Here is a 19,270-nt window from a genome sequence, read left to right as displayed (position 1 = left end):
GCATGGCTTGAATTTCTGAGGGCAGCTGTAGGGGCAACTGCTGCCGAAGAGGGGGCAGCAGCAGTCAGGGCTTGGGCATACATCAGCCTTCCAGGATTTCTTCCCCCCTAGCGTGCAATCTCATTTTCAGCCACAGGCATGGCATTTGCCAACCCAAAAGGCAGCTTCTCCCTCGGCAGAGAGGTTGAGTGAGCCCACACTGAGCACTACATTGTCCTCTGACTATGGGGAGGGAAGAAAACAGCAAAGGTGATGTAAGCCAGGGAGCTTGAAGCTGTTGTGTTTCAAAAGGAGACAGGGAAAACGGCTTACAGAAGTCACCAGGTGCCTGGAAAATGCTACAGATGCCCACATAGCAGAAACCAGTTTGTCATTCATGCTAAATGAAAGAGTAATTAGATGTTACTTTGTACAGTGACTGCTAAAACAACCAAGGCCCATGACACAGCTGAGAGGTGGCTGCAGGCAGAGATGGGACACTAATTATTAGCAGCAGTTGTGTATGTCTGTGTCAGGCAGAGAGAAACCCGCTGCAGAAGAGGCAATGGTGGCAGAGAACACATCCTGCGGCATGAACGGACACCAAAGCTTTTTGGCACGGGATTCTGCAGGCAAAAAACTGCAAGAGTTGCTGTGGTTTCCTCCCACAGCATTTCAAGGTGGGGGGGGGAATGATCTCTGAATGAAGAGGGATGTATTGTACAAACACTCGTGTTGTGGAAGCAATGTCACCTCCTGACAAAAACTGGACGCTGGCAGAGCCCCAGGTGCTGCCTATCCCACCCAAAATACGTGGCAAGTCTCTTGTCAGGAACAGGCTTTGCATAGGAATCGCATTTTTGGCCACAAATCAGCTATGCTGACAATGCATTTGTTTACACCCAAAAGAAAAAATTACGGTTTTGGAAGAGCTTAGGACTTTCTTCACCCTGCAGTGATCCCATCTTCTGATGATCTAGCTGCAAATTTTGTGCTCTTGAGCATTTTGGAGAAGCTGGTCTTGGCAGCGACAGTAAACCAAGCTGGAAATGGGAATCTTTGCCCCCTTGTGGAGTTTTTTGATGCAAGCACCAAGGACAAAAAAAAGAAAAAAAGGAAAAAAAAAAGTTTGTTTTCGTCCACATTATACCAGGATAATTGCACGGGAAATTGCTATACTAAAGAACTTGCACACTGAAAATATATAACCCCAGATGGTCAATAAAAAATATTATCCATTTTAATCTAAAAAAGAATCAATAGGAAACTGAAAACAAAAGAGCAGCACAGGGAGCTGCTGTGCGCGTGTCCTTGGTGGGAGGGAAGGGGGAAGAAAGAACTCGGAAGTACCCAGTCCCATATTGGCTGCAAACTTCTGTTACTAATCCAGCTCTTTCATCAAGGTTGAAAAACTCTCCTTAAAAATGAGAAGAGGAATAAAGCTTATCAGAAGATACACACAGGCTGAAGAATGCAGCCCAGGAAAACTGAGCTGAAGGCAGAAGAACATTCCCAGACTGTGTCACAGCTCCAGCGCTAACAAACCTCTCCAAGGGGCTGGAACACCTCATCCCAGCTGAGAGGTATCCAACAGCCTGCCATCAGCCTTGTGGGAATAACAGGATTGGGCCAACAGCTAAAATAACAGCTTGTTTGAGAAAGATACAGCTGTTGGCAGTAAGTCAGGAGTGTCCAGGCTTTGGGGAAGAACACAAGGTAACATGAGAGGGTTCATCGCTGTGCTGAGCGAAGCACAAGAGGATGGACACCTGAGCTTGTGTCTTCCCCTATGCAGCAGAAGAAACAAAGAACGAGCACAAATTAAGATCCAGCCAACTGTTCCCAGCCTGGATGTACACTGTCCTCTAACTGCAGCTACTTTATTAATTAAGGAATGATGGAAAACAGTCCACCTGCTCTGGGTAAAGCAAGCGGGGGAAAGGGGCAGCACACTGGTCCCAAGCCCCACAGCCAGCTGTGCAGTGCTGGGGACAGCCCATGGTGCTCAGCTCAGCTGGCAGCACCCGCATTCACCCGACAGCTGCACGTGCAGCGCACCACCCCCGGGAAATGCCGGGGCAGGGTACGGCGAGATGGCACCCAGCCGGGGAGCATGCCAGCGGGGCAGGCCTGGCTCCCCCCTGCCAGGGCATGGCCAAGGGGGCCTGGCTCCCCTCGCCCCGCCGCCAAGCAGCAGCCCTTCAACTGAACCAAAGAAGGAATGTGTTTAGCAATCCACCACTGCTTTTATGGTTTTTGACCATCACCTTGGCCACACAAGCTCTGCTATTGGTGTAAATCCATCCCAGCCAGCCCCAGGACAGTTTCCCCCCTCTGCACACAGGTGCCCCGAGGTGCTCTGCTCCAGGTTTCCACGCTCAACCCGTGCGTGTCACCAATGCACGGGAATGAAGAAGCAGCTGCACCGACTCTGACGCGTCCTGCTCTGCCCCTCCGAGGAACGGTCGGTCATTAACGCTGCCACACAATGCAGCAGTATAAAACACTGCTGCTAATTACCGATGCAAATGATCCGGTGTGCAGGCAGGGGGAATAGGAGGCTCTGCTTTTTGTGAATTCTGGCTTTAGAGGCAACAGCACCGCCTAGGGCCGTCGTAAAAATTATTGGAGGGACCCTAGAACAAGGTGAGAGGGGGTTGGGAGAGGCACATGAGGGAATGGGACTGCTTTCCAAGGCTGACCGGCTCCTCAAAGGAAGCAGGAGGGAGAAATCTGCTGTTGCAGAGCTACACCTGTTTGCAAGCTGGCTCTGTTCACCGAGGCAGGATTATCCCCACATGGATTTAGATGCTGCCCAGATTTTCACGGTGCACCGCTGCTGACCAGAGAAGCGTCTGACACGGCAGGATCCCGCTTCACCTGATGCCGACTGCGTGTGTGGCAAGGCGGGAGCCTCCCCGCTTTGAAAAGACCGAGGCTCATTGATCGGGGCTGGTTTAATGACAGCAGACGGAGTCCGGATCGAGCGCAGCCACTGCTGCTCCGACCGGGCAATAAAGTGCAGGCAGAGAGAAGAAATGTGCCAGCCACGTATGTATTTTACACGCTGGCTTCTGGTTTACCAAAGGCTGAAACAATCTCCGCGTATGACAGAGACGAGTGCGCAGGGTCTGACGTGCCTGTGATTTGCGAGGGAGCACACCCCGCGCTTCTGCCTCTCAACATTAACACGAGCTGACAATGGTAGAGGCCTGGGCTCACATGACTTTAATCAGCGCTGCCCTAAGCCATCAGAATCACATTAATTATTTCAGGGCTTTCTTTTTGGATGAACAGAGAACTCGTATTAAAAGCAGGAGCCTGCTGCTCAGCCCCTTCGTAAACCTCTTGCCCAGGTTTGCGGCGAGGTGGGCTGCGCCCAGCTGCTGCTCCTGGCACCCATCGGGGACTGCCCCTGAAGTTTCGCACTGTCTTACAACACGGCAAAGACCTCACTCGCTCTGCATCCCCAAAGCTGTTGGGTGAGAACTCCTTTTTTTCCCCCTCCCTCTCCACAGATAACTGGAAACTTTCAGGCTTTAAGTATTCCCTTTTCTTTAAAAATGTAAAAGGTTTCTTTTTGTTGCATATTAATAGCACATTAATTTCTTCCACAACATCATGCATGGAGCTTTAACGACACTTTAGATCACAGCTTCCATGCTATTAGGTAACATGTCATCCAGGTAACAGCTTTACATGGAAATAGGATCAGAAGGGACAAGAAAATACTGCTCTGTTGGTTTGGGTTTGTTGTTGGCTTTTTAAAATAAGGAATCTCACACCTGCAGCACAATCCTGCTCAGTATGAAAATGCCTCCAGAGCAAGCGCTCGGACAGCTACCTGTATTCCCTGGGAACCCTAATCACGCTCCGTTCATGCTTTGTCTCTCTCAACAAGGTGCATGCTTTCCCGTTCTGTTAATAATTCAGCCGAGGTACTCGAGAAAACTCGGGGAGTTAATGGAAAAGGTTGGTGCCTGTGAGCACCCGACAGGAATTGCTATCTGGCAAGAAGGTGGAGCCTCCCATCTTTCCAAAAGGAAACAATAGCTTTTTTTTTTTCGGTAAGTTAAATGACAGAGAAGCTCATCTGCCAGGGAAGAGGACCTGTAAACCTGATGCTTTATTTGCAAACAAGTCCCCCTTCTGTACTGCATTCCTCTCTCATCTCCCCATGCAGCGGGAGCCGTGCAAGGTAATCATGGTTGCAACAGAAAGACAACTTAACCAATCGAGACCCACAAAGAAAACAAGCCGAACTCATGCCTTTCTCCTTCAAAGCAGACAAACAGACAAAAATAGTAGCTGAAAAGTGCTTACCGACTTTGGGCTCTTCTTTGGGACCGGCAGTCCTGAAAAATGGCAACAAGGGAAAAATAAGCATTAGCATCTAAACGTTACCTTCCCTTCAAGAAAAATCCCTAGGTGTATCATCCGAACATAGCCATCTGCAGAGTTATGTCAGCTTTCGCTCTCGCATCGGAGTTACCAGTCTGTTCATATCGAATCAAAGCACAGGGAAGAGGGAGAGCGAGCGAGAGACGGGAGCGGGGAAGAGGGAGCGGGGGGAGAGCTCTATCTGCATTAGCTATGCTGACTTGTGCTGCAGCAGCCGGGAGGCTGGGAGAGAAACCCACAGCCCTCAGCGGCCGCCGAAACCCAGTGCTTGGGCAGAATCTCAAATGCTCCCCTGGATTACGGGAGACTTAGCTTACAATTAAGCCCAGGCTATTTCCTTTTGACGCGATCGGCTCGGCGATTTTATCGGACCAATCGCGGCGGCGCAGGGGAAACAGGTTGATTTTTTAAAAAGTATTTCTTTAGAAATCGATTTGTGAAAAGAAATTGCGCGTTGGCTGGAGCCGGGAGGCACAGGCTGGGCAAAGGAAAACAAAAGCATGAAGAAGAATAAGCTTTTATTCCTAAAATCGTTCATGTTACTGACAAAACACGTGTTTTCCTTCCTGTCCATCCTAAGTATAAATCTTTGAAGCCAGAGATTTTATCGGTTAGCTACAATTTCAGAGAGCTGAGGCTTGAAAACAGCACTGCAAATGTCCTGACCTTTGGGGGGATGGCTAGGGAGCTCGGAGGAGCGGGGCTTACACAGGTTGCAATCGATGCAAAGGAAGAAACAACCGGGAGGGCATGAGAGAAGGTTTTTTCAAGGACAATTTTACATTTTGGAGCAGCCTCTTACTTGCTTTGTGATGAGCAAGAGAACTCAAGTGGGATTTCTATTGACTACTTCTGCATACAGCCCGATTCCTAGCAGCAAAGGAGCCACTTGTCCGGGGGATTTACCTACAACGCAGGAAAAGCTCTTTCCTGGGCATTTTGTGAATGACCTTCCCTTCCCTCCACCGCTGGAGGAGAGGGAACTCCCCATATTTTGCTCTGTGTGACACTCCAGAAAACAAACATAAACCAAAACACAGATTACACTCCACATTAAGTGCTCAGTAATTCAGATGTTTGAAATCTGCTTTTGTCTTTAGGATGTGATTTATGTGGCACTTATGCCGCATTACGTGTTCTACTTTATGCATTTTGTGTGTGCTAAAAACCCATGCCCTCGTCTAACTTTTACGCAGAGAATAAAATAAGTGATGCAAGTGAATTACAAATCTGTCTAGGAAGAAGCTCATTTTAAGGTAATTTGGGAGATGTTAGTTCTGAATAGGGAAAATCCATGATTAAAAATGATAAACAGAGCTCACTTTGCTGCCGGCTCACAGACTGGGATGCAAACTGTAATGAGTATTTCAAATGAAATTTTTTCATCTTTTGAGGAGTATCTGTGCTCTGCACATTACTGATGCTTTCCCAGCCGATAGCTGATACCCCTCCAGGCGCTGATTGATCGAGGGACAATGAAACATCAAAACTGTTTGAACTAAACAACCAAAACCGCAGCTTCATTTCTGCTGACGGTGACTGTGTTTGTATAATACACTTTAAGAGGAAAGCACTAATAATATTCATCGCAAGTCACATTTTTAACAGGCATCATTTATCACAGAGATATACGCACAGATAGAGATCCTCCCTCCCTCTCTCTCCTCCCCTTCCACATGCATGCACACACGTTTACTCTCCCTTTCCAAGAGATGCTCTTTCCTATTAAATCAATAGGTAGCACAGATCGCCATGCACGCACGCACCCTTAACAGACCAACATGAGCCAGAGAAGGTATTACAGCAATTAAATGCTCCCTGCAAAAAATTAAGCGAGAAGCAGCTGGGCTGCCGGTTCAAATTGTACCAGAACTCAGTTTATTGCATCACAAGCATTAAATGTTACAATTTACTAAGTATGAACTACTGAACAAACCTTTCCTTCAAAGTTTGACATTAATTTTAGCTGTTCCAATCCAAAAGAGATGGAAAATGGTTGAAAAATAATGGGAAGCACATCAAGGCCATTGTTCGGCAGGTCCTTCAGAGGCCGATGAATCTTACAGTGTCACTGCTCTGTGCCAGACTTTGCTGCAGAACAAGCAGTAATTGACTTTTTACCAAAATAAGTGACTGCAGAACACGTTAACAAATGTTGGTAGTTTTTCATGGGACAAGCTTACAGTCAGGGGAATAACGTGCCTGTACATGTTCCTGCAAAAATGTTATTTATTCATGTAATTAGGGTCTCATTTTAAAACTCCTGACGCAGTAGGCTAAATGAGCAAATGATAGGTATAATACATAGTTGTCATGCTCAGATGATGGAATGGATATAGTATTTAACAGCAATGAACACAAAGTGCTTGAACAACCCCTAAATCCTGGGAGCAACACTAGCAACAAAATGCCGAGCTTTTCCAAAAAGCTTCTAGCAAAAATAATCGCCCAAGCCTATGAATTTGGGATGGTGCCAACTATGAATTACAACATTCACCTTTTGATTACATTAATGTGCCCCATCACTGCCCAGGTCACTGCCCAGGTCACTGCCCATGCCGTGCCTTGCTTGGTATGCTCATCCTCCTGGCTGCCCCGGCCCCTCCTGAAGCCTCACGGCAGGTTTTTCAGAAGTAAATGGGCCAGGCAGGGACTTAACACCCAGTTTCCATCTCTTTGGCATTGTCCAAGTTTTTAGTGGTCACAGTAATGGCATTCACATCCCAGGCTAAGAGAATCCAAAAGGCTTCTCTGCTGCTCTGCCCTCAAATCTGATAACAGAACAGTAATAGTTTATATCAACACTGTTTGCAACATAATTCCTCTGTGATTTAATGCCTATGGACATCTCTCATTAGTATTTGAAATGCATCTTCTAATTTTGTGGGTTTGGGGAGGTGCAGATTAGAGAAGGTGGAAGAGTCAAGCAACCCAACAGGGCTGTTGTCATCACAGAGTTAACAGTGTTTTAAAACAAATGAGCACATCTGGTAAACAATGTCAGTATGACCTAAAACCCCTTGAATGGGCTCATTGTAGCTACTTACTAAATGTGCCTGGAATTAAATTAATTAGAAAACAAAAATTACTCGCCTCTAAATAACAATGTAATAAAGCAACTGCTTAATGAAAAATATCAGTGATCAGTGAGCAATCCACAAGCACAAAAAAAGGGATTGTAATCAAACTAAATTCACAGACTCGTCGGCAAGGCAAGAAAGGCTTTCATACAAGGTTAGTCAAAAATGAGTCAGATGCAGGGATCTAAATTAAACTAATTATCACAGAGATTATTACATTTATCTTAACAAAAACCTCTCTCTTTTCTCCCCGGTACTCCCTAAAGCTCTATGTACAGCTGGCTGCATCCATCTGCTCAACTACATTTTGTAACATAGGGGAAAAAATGCAAATCATTAAGCCAGTTTTGTACCATGACTTCAGCACTCTTACCGCCATCACCCACCAGGAGCAGTACTCCGTTGTGTGACTCTATAGTACGTTGCGAGCAATGTGGTCCACGAAGTACAGCCACAACCCAGCTTATTTCATATTATTTGGCACGTGTTAATCTTGCAATCTTGTGTGGTAAAACTGTTGGAGCTGGGGAGCTGTGAGTTCCCTAACCCTAACTAGCATGAGTTCATGGAAGAACCCACTGGACCCTGCGTGCTGCTGTTTCTAACATGCAGTAGGTCCTCAATTTTTACGGGAACATTTTCTCAAATCTTTTGTCTTTATGCAACCAAAATAACATGAGGAGACCATAACACATGGTAAATTCCATTTTACTGAGCACATACAGAATGCAACATGTGTCTGCAAATCCATACCATAGCCTGGACCCGATTCTGGTGGGAGCCCAGAAGGCCACACATTGCTCAAAGATGACTTAGATGGACACAAGATGCCCTGTTCCACAGCCCTACGTTTTAGAGACAGTGGATCAAAATGATCAGAAGTTCAGTCTTAAGGAAGACCTATCTTAAGGCACCACGGGAGTCATCCAGTCAACCCATCTGAACAGCTTGGTTATGTGAAGGCCAGCTGGCATGAACACTTCTCCCTCCAGCACAAGAAAAGAAAAAAAAAAAAAAAAAAGTATGTATTTCAATGGGATTTCAACTGAAGTTGGAACAATTCAGTACCAGTTTGCACAATCTACCATAGGACAAAGGCACTTGAAATTGCTAAAAGCCAGCCTAGAAGCCAGACTAACATCTTACTTATTGCTGACGATGTTTGTGGCTACTGCTCAACATTTTTCAAGTTTGGGGTGTTTTTGCACATGAAGGAGAAGAACAACTGTGTCTGGATCTTCACTTCTCAGGACTGCTTAACACTTCCAGTCTGGACACCTTGTAGGCCATCCATAACCAACAGCAAAAAAAAGCCATAGGTGAGCCTGGGTGAAAAGGTCATCTATTTGGTTTTGCCATAATGTCATCTGCAGCCTAGAATGCACAAGAGCTGAAAACTAGCAGGAGATGAATAAAAACACAAGAAAAGAAACATTTCAGACTGTGTCACAAGGTTAACATTTACAGAGAAAATGTTCCTGCCTGGAAAAAAAAACCCCAAACCTCAAGCTTTCTAAATAACAGCTGCTTAAACTACACTGAATAAAAACCAAAGGCTGCATCAAAGAAAACAGACACTTCAAAAGATGAGGGGTAAAGTACTGGAGTCAGGGGGTACAGAACCATACACCTGGCACTGCACATTAATGGCTGCTTTCTGCCTGCAAAACAAGGAACTTTAAATAATTAACGCTAATGGCCATTACTGCTGCCGGGGGGTGGGGGGGGGTGGGGGTGGGGGTGCAGGGGACAGGAGGCTGGTGGTGACAAAGCAATCCCCTTGATTCTGTATAATCCATTGTCAAAGAATTTCTGATACTACTTAAAAAAGTAGATGGAACTTGATCTTTTCCAGACTGGAGAAAGAACAAGAAAACATACCAGAATAATTTGCAGCAAGAGAGGCAAGCTTATACAGGCATAAGGCGCACCATCAAGAAAGAAACCCCTACCTTGTCCCTGTCCAACTTTTGTGCTCATCATCATGAGTTGCATAACAAGAGTGTCACTGCACTAGCAAAAAAATTAGCTATGCAATACAAGCTTTAAGTGCGAGAATAATTTACGCTGCAGGAATAATGCCTTGCCAAAAATCAAATTTGGTAACTAACTAATACAGTGAAAAATGTCATGTTTCTGATGCTTATATACAATGCTAATGCTAAGAAAGCGATGTTTTCAAGAGACTATCTCAGGCATTATTAACTCACTGGCAAAAAAAAATAATGAGGCATAGTATGTTATTGCCATTAACAAGAATTTCAGTTCTAGATTCTCTAAAGATGTTAAATTGCATTAGTCTCAACTACTCATTTTTGGTCAGGATGCTAAACAATTCTTCATAACTGAAGTCTCAGTCGTATTTTCAGCATCTCAAACCAGAATTTATCTTAGAAGCGGTAAAGAAGACATAGGCTAATAAAATGCTATTTAATGACTAGTCAAATATAAATTTAACTATGTAGTAAGATACACATGGTAATGCCAAGACAGTAAGATAATGAAGAGACTGAGAATTAGTGTGACAATTACCCATCTAACTTATGGTTATAAGCATGTCAGCAATTCTTATATTTGTATTTTGAAGCTCATTAAATTAGTTTTTCCTAATGCTCGGGCTGTTGGAGTCATATGCTTAGATGAAAATCTCTGTTAATATTTAAATAAATATGTACACAGACAATACATTTCTGAAACCTCATGAATTCGAGAAGGCAAATACCAGAACTGGAAAGTAATAGGAAACCTCTATGTTCTTTTTACATAGATATATGTGTGTGCACACATGTATTATTTTTTCACACACATAAGCATACATGTGTGGATATGCATGAAGTTACTCTACCCTTTTCCACAAGCCCACAAAATCCATGATTTGCAAGGTTTCTAGAGCACATCTCACCATTTTTTGGGCATGCTGCAATTTCGAAGACGTTGAGTCCCACCCCCCTTCATGGCCATGTGGGTACCGAAGGGCAACAGCACCTCCAGGCCAACTTCAGGGGCCACTCCAGGCTCAGCGCGGAGGACAGTGGTAGAAGAGAAACCGCATTTTGCTATTGTCACACCTGTATTTGTCCTGCTCTGTGAGGGTGGTTGTCTTCAGACTTAGCACAGCACTGTTAAAAGGTGTAAATCCCCATCCTCAGATCTGCGTGGCTTATGGCAGATTCTCATATTTCATCTTTGGAGAGCTGCCTGCACAAAGTGGATGCCTACAAATAGGGCCCTCTTGGCACTAGTTTAATGCTGCTATTAATAAATAACATCCCTTAATAATAAGTTAATATTTATGTAATACTTAGCCAGATTCAGACCTGGGGGTTGCACATGCACACATGGCACACGAAGACAGAAAATTATTACTAGAGAACAATGGTTTTGCAGATGTTTTCACAAAATATAACTGTATTAGATTGAAAATACAGGGTTTTTTTATTAAAATAAATTAGTAACTCAACACACTTCAAAGTATGTGATTGTACATCTCAGAAACCAACCCTTAAGGATAAGGATGGAGTCAAAACCTCTGGGATAGATATTCACCTGCCACATCCCTACCAACATCACCTTCACGTGCCCCCACCGCAGGACCCTGACCTGCCCCCGCATCCGGTCAGCTCTGTTATCCCCCTGATGCTCAGCCTCCTCTGCCAAACCTGGCTGGTCTACGAGCCCCTGCCAGCCTCTCCAGTCCAACTCACGGTACTTTGCAGGTCTTCTGGCACAAAAGACACAGCTTTAACAGGGTCCTAAAGCTAGTGTTGTCCTAATCACTATCACAAGGACAGAAATAAGTCCATCTGACCAAGAAAAAGTAAATACGAATAAACATAAAATCCCAATGCAGAATGGGGAAAAAAATTAATTCAGAATAGAAGCACGTAGAGATGCGGGGATAGATATTTAAAACCAACCTGTCTCAGAACAAAACCACTGACTAGTCCATTACAGAGCCATCCTTCTTCCTCAGTTTTGCCTACCTGCTATTGCTTTTAATGACTCTCCAAATGTTTAATTATTGATAAACAAAGACCTTTCTTGGAATTTTGATACCTCAGTAATTCTGTTATGGGTGGTTATTATAATGCCAAATCAGGGCAGCAGCCACCGCACCTACCTGCAACGTGGCTGATAAAACCTCATTATCTACAAGTACATGCCCACCAAAATGCTGCACAGTCAGTATGGAAGGGTAGGAGGAAAAGCTGGGCAGAATAAACCCCCCCTTGCTGCACTGCTCCAAGTTTGCTCTGTTTCCCTCTGTGCAAATCCCGATGAAGATGTGGAAGGCACATCTCTAGCTACATCTGCCTTATCTAATGCATGCTATTAGGTTCTGCTGTGCCACCTTGTGTTACATCACATCACATTTGATAGAAAACAACATTGTGTGGGTTTGTGTTGCTCTACTTACACCACTTCAGCATTTAATACCAAAACCAAAACATAAGAGGGGAAAAAAGCGCCAACTTTGAAAACCTCAAGCTAGGGAGAAATAAAAGCCTTTAGGAAGAATTTCAGAGCTCTCACCTTTCATCTGCTAAGCAATCTCCTGTTTTGTTCTCAGCTGAGAGCCTACTGCTTTCTGCAAGATAACGTGGTTCATACAATAAAACATCCTGATGGGAAGATTTCAGACTTTTTTTTTTCTTCCAGCATTCAGCAAATGCTTTGGTTTTCTTACTGATTTTAAAGCAGATCTAGATTCCCTGCCACAGAAAGGCAGTCATGCGCATAATGTGCACACCACCACTAGCGTGCTGTCAGCATGCAAGATTACGCAAAACTGACATTATTTCGTTCTTCCAAATACGTTAATTGCTCACCTCCTTAATAATTGAAGTACAGGTTTCCTCGTGGCCATAAAGCATGCTTCTTGAAATATCGCAAAACTTCAGGAAATTATGTCAGCCCTTGAAATTAATGCAAAATATGTAACAAAATGCCAAGCAATGAATCAGCAGCTGTTCTATCCTATTTCACCTTTCCAAGCGACTCTGGAGCTCAGATGACACACATATCTGGGGAAAACAAGCTATAGCATAGATAGGCCACACTGCCACAGAAATGCAGGGCAACTGATGTAAAACTCATGCTGACCCAAAAAGCAGATTTCACAGGCACCTCTTCATTTGCTTACTCATTTCTAGAAGAGAATCAGTGCAAATGGAGTTAATGAAGGGTAGCTGAGGGGAAAACACTTGTGCCTCAAATGACTAACAGATTAGTGTCAGCACTTTGCATGTATCACACCAGCAAGAGCTGGAATTCTGCAGGCAATTAGAATGTCCACATACCAGCGGTGCTGATTCGCCTGTACCATCGAACTGTAATATTCTAAAGCTGTTGGTTTTGGAATCAGGTGCTCATATGACATTGTGCTTTCTTTGGGAGTTTCTTAGCCTCCAAGGGTTTAGGAAAGGCAATTGGATATGAATACTAGAGGCTTGAAATAAAAAGACAGAAAGAACTCTGACGTGGTCTTTTTGTATCTGGAATTTTGAGAACTTAATGTAGGATCTTTAAGCGCTTGAGCTTTTTCAGGCTGATACTTGAATTTGTTGCTATTTCATCTGGATGCCTTGCATTGAGAAACTCTGGCACGACCTGGTAATGCTAATTAATTAGTTCTCGCAAATGCACTATTTGTATGAACATTAGTAACGCGCATCAAACTATTTGTTGTCTGAACAAGCTACTGACAATTACCCTTTGTGGCTGCAGGCATTTGTAGGCATCCGAAACCTTGGTGAAACCCTGCTGCCTCCTGGAGTCTAATGGGAGCCTTGCCATGGACTTCAGCAGCACCAAAATTTCCCCCTTCATGCTTTTGGTAAGCAGAGTTATCCCAAACCTTGTAAATTCAGATCATCAAAAACAAACGGCTAATGTCACTAAGATTAACACCTGTAAAGCACTTTGAAGCAGAAAAACACTGAGTAATCCCAAAATATTACATTATTTACAAGACGACCTGATTTTAAATGTTAAATTCAGCTTATTTTTATCACAAAGAGAAAACAAGCTCTTGCTAGCTTGCTTTACAAAACCAATTACCAGTGATCAGTGTATGGTGCTGCATAACAATACAGAGTGTTGCCCCAAAAAGGCGTATCTAACACTCTGGAGCTGTTTGGAGGAAAATTAACTTGCACAGTGAGTGAAAAAACATGCACATAAGCAATTCTAATAAGGGGTATGAACTTCAAACCTCTTATTAAAAATATCACAATGTGTAACATTTCCTTTATTTCATCTTTTCCTGACTTCAACTGCTTTTTGTATCAGCTCCTTGATATACTAGTCCCTAATCAGAATAAGGCTGTAAGAGAATAGTAAATGTGACATCAAACTTGCTTTAAAGTCTCATCAGCCTTTTTTGGCCTTGTTAGAATAGAATCCCACTCAACAGAAAGAAAAGAATTAATAGAGTGACTCGGTGGTTTGGAAACAAAGGATGCAGCGACTCCCAACTAAAGGTTCCCCTAGACCTGCTCCTTCCCTGCACCTAAAGCCCTAAGTTTTAGCAATGTGTTTTTACTAGGATTGTCTGTTTTCAGAAAATGGAAAAGTAACATGCAAAGCATCTTAAAAACATTTCATTTCTAATGCAGTTTGTAGACCAACTTACAAACTTTACTAATCTTATTCCCTTCTTCCCAGGCAAGTCTCTTTAAAGGAAATAGTAAAAAATAAACAAGAGGAAACAATTAAAAGACAGGTTTTTAAATGCCAAATGAGAGTCACAATTTAATCAGGAAATCCATAATTCTGGAATTATAAAGTAATAGACTTGGAATACAAAGGAATGAACTTGAAAAATAAATCTTGGCATTACATGTGGACATATATTTCTTTAAGCATACTATGAGTCTGATTTTTAAAGTACAATTTATTATCTAAAAATATACTATAATAGTAGATATTATATATGTACTATTATATTATATAGTATACATATATTAATCACTATTGGGGGTGCCTATGAGCTATCAAAAATACCCCCCACCCGTTACTTCTGGATGGACAGCTCCAAATAACCTGTACTGAGTGACACATCCATTGCTGAGAGATGCAACAAACAGGTTTGATGCAGATACCCGAGTAGAAGGTACTGGGAGCTTCGGTAGCTAGTGGTGGTTGAAGAAGGTAAGGCAAGGAAAAAAGAGGTGACTTGAAATGGGGTTTTTAAAAAATGTAGAGGTCAGTTGAGCACACCAGATGGCAGAGAGGATCTGGATCTGCTCCTGCTCCGGCCGAGGGAAGATGCTGCCACAATGCGCTGGGCTGGGGAGCAGAGCAAGAAAACCAGCCGTAAAGGTGGCGTGCACAATGACTGGCACTGTCAGCTCTGTGCTCTGAGGTGGGGCTCAGGGGGGCTCCTATGAATCCAAACACAGGACAAAGACCTCAGTATAAACCTCTGCTCCTTCTGTATTAGGAACCGAAAATGCTGCTGAAAATGGTGAACTTTTCTTCCCCTTCCAGAAGCTTTGGCACAGGCAAACGCGCTCTGTGGTAACGGTCAGATGATTCCCAGGTTGTGATTTTTGTCCTAAATGCAGTTTGGACTCACTTTTTCTCCAATTCAGCAGCTGCTAAGACAGTTTGAAATTTTCTGGCAGCTAGATGCTTAAGTGGCATGACTTTCAACTTGCTCTTCGCTGAAAGCCTAAAGGGCAAACAGAAGTGAGTGTCTTGTTCAAAAGAGTTCAAGTCTGCACTGAATAGCTGATTGCAGCTCTAATTACCATGGTTTTACATCATTAGGGATAGCAACTGAAAAGGAACTCTAATTCCAACACTGTGAGATATTGCCCTTTTTTTTTTTTTTTTTTTTTTGGCTCTTACCACTAAATGATCCATTTCCAACACTTCTGGTAAGGACAGGAAGGGAAAATTTCATTTCCATGGGGAACAGGATTTTGATAAACAAGTAGAAAGTATTTTTGCTTATAACGTTCAGACTAATAGGTGTTTGTGGTGGGACAGACACCTAGGCGGGAGCAGTGAGGACACATCCTCTGAAACCTGCAGTGGTAATGGATTTCACTCAGCTCAGATATTTAATGCTCAATGCCACTGCTCATTTATGCCTGAGCATTGTATTTTGACACTTTAGATCTCAAAGAGCAGTCTGATTTCAATTATACTGTTAGAATGTGCTTACAATTATAAGTTGTCACATTTTTTGTAAAGTTTTCCTACTGTGCCTACAGGATCTTGTACCTTGGCTGGGGGGACGAGCCTGAAGCTGCAGTAAGCAGCATAAAGAAAAAGACACGTATCTTTATATTACTATGTGATGTTTCAATGGATGGGCACAATGTAAACAGAGAGAGAAAAAAAAATGTCTTTCCATTTTAGGCTACAGAAATCACCTTCAAGTCCAGAGTAGTTGACTTCAGCACGCACTTGCAGCACAAGAAGGAATTAACTCCTCTCCATGGGAAGTGTTGGAGTCCAGAGAAGTGTTAATTACCTTCACATGCCAAAAGCACCCCTGAAACAGCAAGGGAAGGTCCATCTAGCTAAGGAGACTTGGTAGGTTTATTGCTTTAGAGCTTTGTATTTTTGTTCCATTGCTGCAAATCTTTGTTGCAGTTCTATGTATCACAAGGACCTTCTTAAGACCACTGAGTCAGGGAAGAAAGGAGCAGTACTGGCACAGACCCCCCCCCATTCCCACCCCCCCTCACTGCTCCCCACTAACATCCTCATTCAACTGAACCATGAACAAGGGATTTACTATAGACTTTGCTTTTACATGGAGGCAAGACTCAAGCACCCACTGACAGGCATTTAGACAGGTAAGTGTTGCATGGTTCTTTTTCCCATAAAACACATTTAGTTTAAAAACTCTAATATATAATCATTTATTTTTCAGAAGATGGATTTCCATCCCCCCGTTCGATGCAAATTTGGCACTAGAGTAACCTCTTAGAAACTCCACTGGTTTGCACATGACATGTGAGTGACATTTCACCTGCGTGCTTTTACTTTGATCTGGAGCAAAGTGGAAACACATCTTCAAGGGGATTACGTAGATCAGGCTCAAGGTTTATGCTATTTTCGACCTTCCGGTGAATAAAGATGCTGGTCAGCGCTAACTGTGAAAGCTTTGAAGGGAAACTGTCCATTCAAACCTGGAAGAAAACTGCTCAGCTTAATTCTTGGAACTGAAGACAAACTAATCACAATATTTTTGGATGACCTGAACTGAAGACTGACCTAAAAAAAGGGGAAAAAAAATAATCCTCTTTAATCTGAGGTAATTCACGGAACACGTCAATAGGACACAGAAATGTGCTCACTGAAACAAATGTTAGATCTTGGTGACTCCAAAAAACACAGCACAGTAGTTTTTACAGAATAACTTGTTCTGAAAGAGCCCCCCACCTGTCCAACACAGACAAAACTCCCAGAACAAAAGTCCCTTGGGAAGCAGGGAAATTATTCTGACAAAATGTTGCTTTTATTGTGAATAGAATCTGCGCAGAATGGAAAAGTATTTGAGAACTGCTTATTTCAATTACTGTGTGTAGACAAGAGTTCAATGACAAATGGATTTAAAATGGCAAATATTATTACCTTCTTTCTTTGCCTTTTTGTTTTGGGTTGTTTTGTGGTTGAGGTTTTGGTTGGTTGGTTTTTTTTTGTCGTTTTTTTTTAAGAAAAGTCCTTTATGTACTCAGTAGGTACAAGTTTAAAAGAATCTTTCCAGCTACAAATATTGAAAATAAAGGTGTGCCTTTTGTGGCCTTATTAACAGTAATTCTTTAAAATAACTGAAATATGTAATCACATTGTGCAGCGCAGGGACAAAAACATATGCTTAATTCTCCATTTTGAAACCAGTAGCGCTGGTTTACTCTATTTTTTTAATTTACAGCCCCTGAACAGCCCTGCTGGGTTATCAAACATGCCCTCTGCTGTTGCAGGCACCGTGTCATATCCCCTTCAGACCTGCTGATCCTCACCTTCAGACAGCAAAGCCTCTATGCCTCCTCCAGTTTGACTTACAGGCTCTAATGGGTTGGCACTTTGCTCTTATTCCCGTTTAAATTACTCACAGCTGAACAACACCCAGTTGTTCTTCAGCCAACTCTTCGGTTTAAGGATCTTCTCTCTCTCCTACCTAATAGTTCAAGAAATAATTTTGTCCCCTCTGCCCCTTCATTTTGCCAAGTAAAAGCAGCTTTTCCAATCTGCTCTTGTGTCCAGCCCAGTTAGCTCCTCTGCACCCTGCTTCTGCTCCGAGTTCATCCTTTCTGTACCCCTCGAGTGCTGAAGTGCAAATGATGGGATATGCTCAGTGAGTTTTATCCAGCGCTACGTATAGGTGAAAAAGGAAAACAGCAATAATATAATTAAGCCCTAGAGAGGGGAAGAGAAAAGGGGGAAATTAAAAAAATAAATAAATCAGAACATAGATAAGGCAAGTTTTCTGTGAGGCCTCTGAAAAGCAAAATCTCAATGACCCGACATCATCCCCCTCTTAATGCATTTATTGCCCTGCTGCAATCTTGTACAAGTCCTGCAGATGATTTTCAGATGACACGTGAGCAAGCTGAGCACACAGAGGGGGCATTTCAGCTTCATCCCTCCTGAAACCATCCTTCTGTTCCTCACTCAAAGGCAACGGCAGGATTCGCCCGCACCCACAGCTGAATACACTTTGCGGTAAATATTTTACAGGCTGCTCTCAGTGGCTGTGGGTTTGCATTTTAACAATAAACCTTGTTGTTGGGAATGTACCAGCAGCTTGGAGCAGGCAGAGCTTTTCCCATATATTACACATCCCTTTCTGGTATTTTTCTGCCTGATTAGTAATCACTTCTGACAAATCCTTTCGACAGCTCTGAACACCAGCCTTAGTGTTGCAGGGATGCTTCATGCAAAGCCTGACTGAATGCAAATGTTAGGCTAATGCAAGGATGCCTGACAGCATCTGCGCATTTTCTTCACTGGACACCAGAGGGAGGAGGAGGAAAGGACAACTGACAGGGAAGCTAAAGAACTGCTTCAAGAGCCCCGAAGGAGCTTATCAGACACTGGAACCAAATATGTTTCTGTAATCGGACCACAATAATTAGCAGCACCTCGTCTAGGGATAGTACTTCTAATAAAAGGCATTGCGGGGGTAACACGAGGTAAAGTTATGGGAGAGAGGACCCAAGGCCAGCACCACTGAGTGCTGGGTGCATTTTAGCCAACTTCATCTTACAAGCTTTAAAACCTTACTGGTTCTGGGGCTACTACTGCCTGCACTCCGCTTGGCTTCTGTGCCACAACCGGAGCGCCTTTTGGTCCAGCCTTCTGGATGTGAACAAAACCCATGTTTCAATGACTAAGCATGGATCCAGGGCCACCACAGTTTCTGAGTCCTGTACTACAAAAACATGAGATTTGGAACTGCAAGTGCTCTATGCTGAGATGGAAATGGCAGGATCTTGAAGGAGGGAGGGAGGGAGGGAGGCAGTTCAAGGAGATTGATACGGTATCTATGAAGGTGACAGCAAATGCACAACATGTAGTTAGTATCAAGATTAAATTTTTAAAAAAGAGAGAGAGAGAAAGATTCAGCAAGATTACCAGGGAACTATTTACTATCTTATTAAAACTATGCTTTTATTCCCTCATCGGATCTTTTCATTATGCCTTCAAGGCGAAGGAGGATTATTAAATGTCAGTGACAATTCAAATAATTAATGTATGGTGTTACCAGGTATATATGTGCTCACCAGGAGGATTAATAATAGCTGCTATTTTTCTTCCAACCATATTTTCTCCATAATACATATATT

The 19,270-nt window shown here is 43.2% G+C and overlaps 1 protein-coding gene across 23 annotated transcripts in view; it reads right to left on the bottom strand.

The window, feature by feature from the left end:
* The window catches only part of MAGI1 (membrane associated guanylate kinase, WW and PDZ domain containing 1), a 355,922-nt gene that overhangs the window by 34,678 nt on the left and 301,974 nt on the right, over positions 1-19,270 (bottom strand). For all 23 annotated transcript variants that reach the window (XM_056334845.1, XM_056334846.1, XM_056334840.1 and 20 more), the window contains one exon: positions 4,303-4,334. In XM_056334845.1, the coding sequence (XP_056190820.1) occupies positions 4,303-4,334 (32 nt within the window). The remainder of the gene's footprint in view (positions 1-4,302; positions 4,335-19,270) is intronic.

The sequence above is a fragment of the Falco biarmicus genome, chromosome 4, assembly GCF_023638135.1.
Source record: "Falco biarmicus isolate bFalBia1 chromosome 4, bFalBia1.pri, whole genome shotgun sequence".
In the NCBI taxonomy this organism is placed as follows: Eukaryota; Metazoa; Chordata; class Aves; order Falconiformes; family Falconidae; genus Falco; species Falco biarmicus.
Note: the sequence above shows the minus strand (reverse complement) of the source record. Positions and strands in the feature narration are given on the sequence as shown.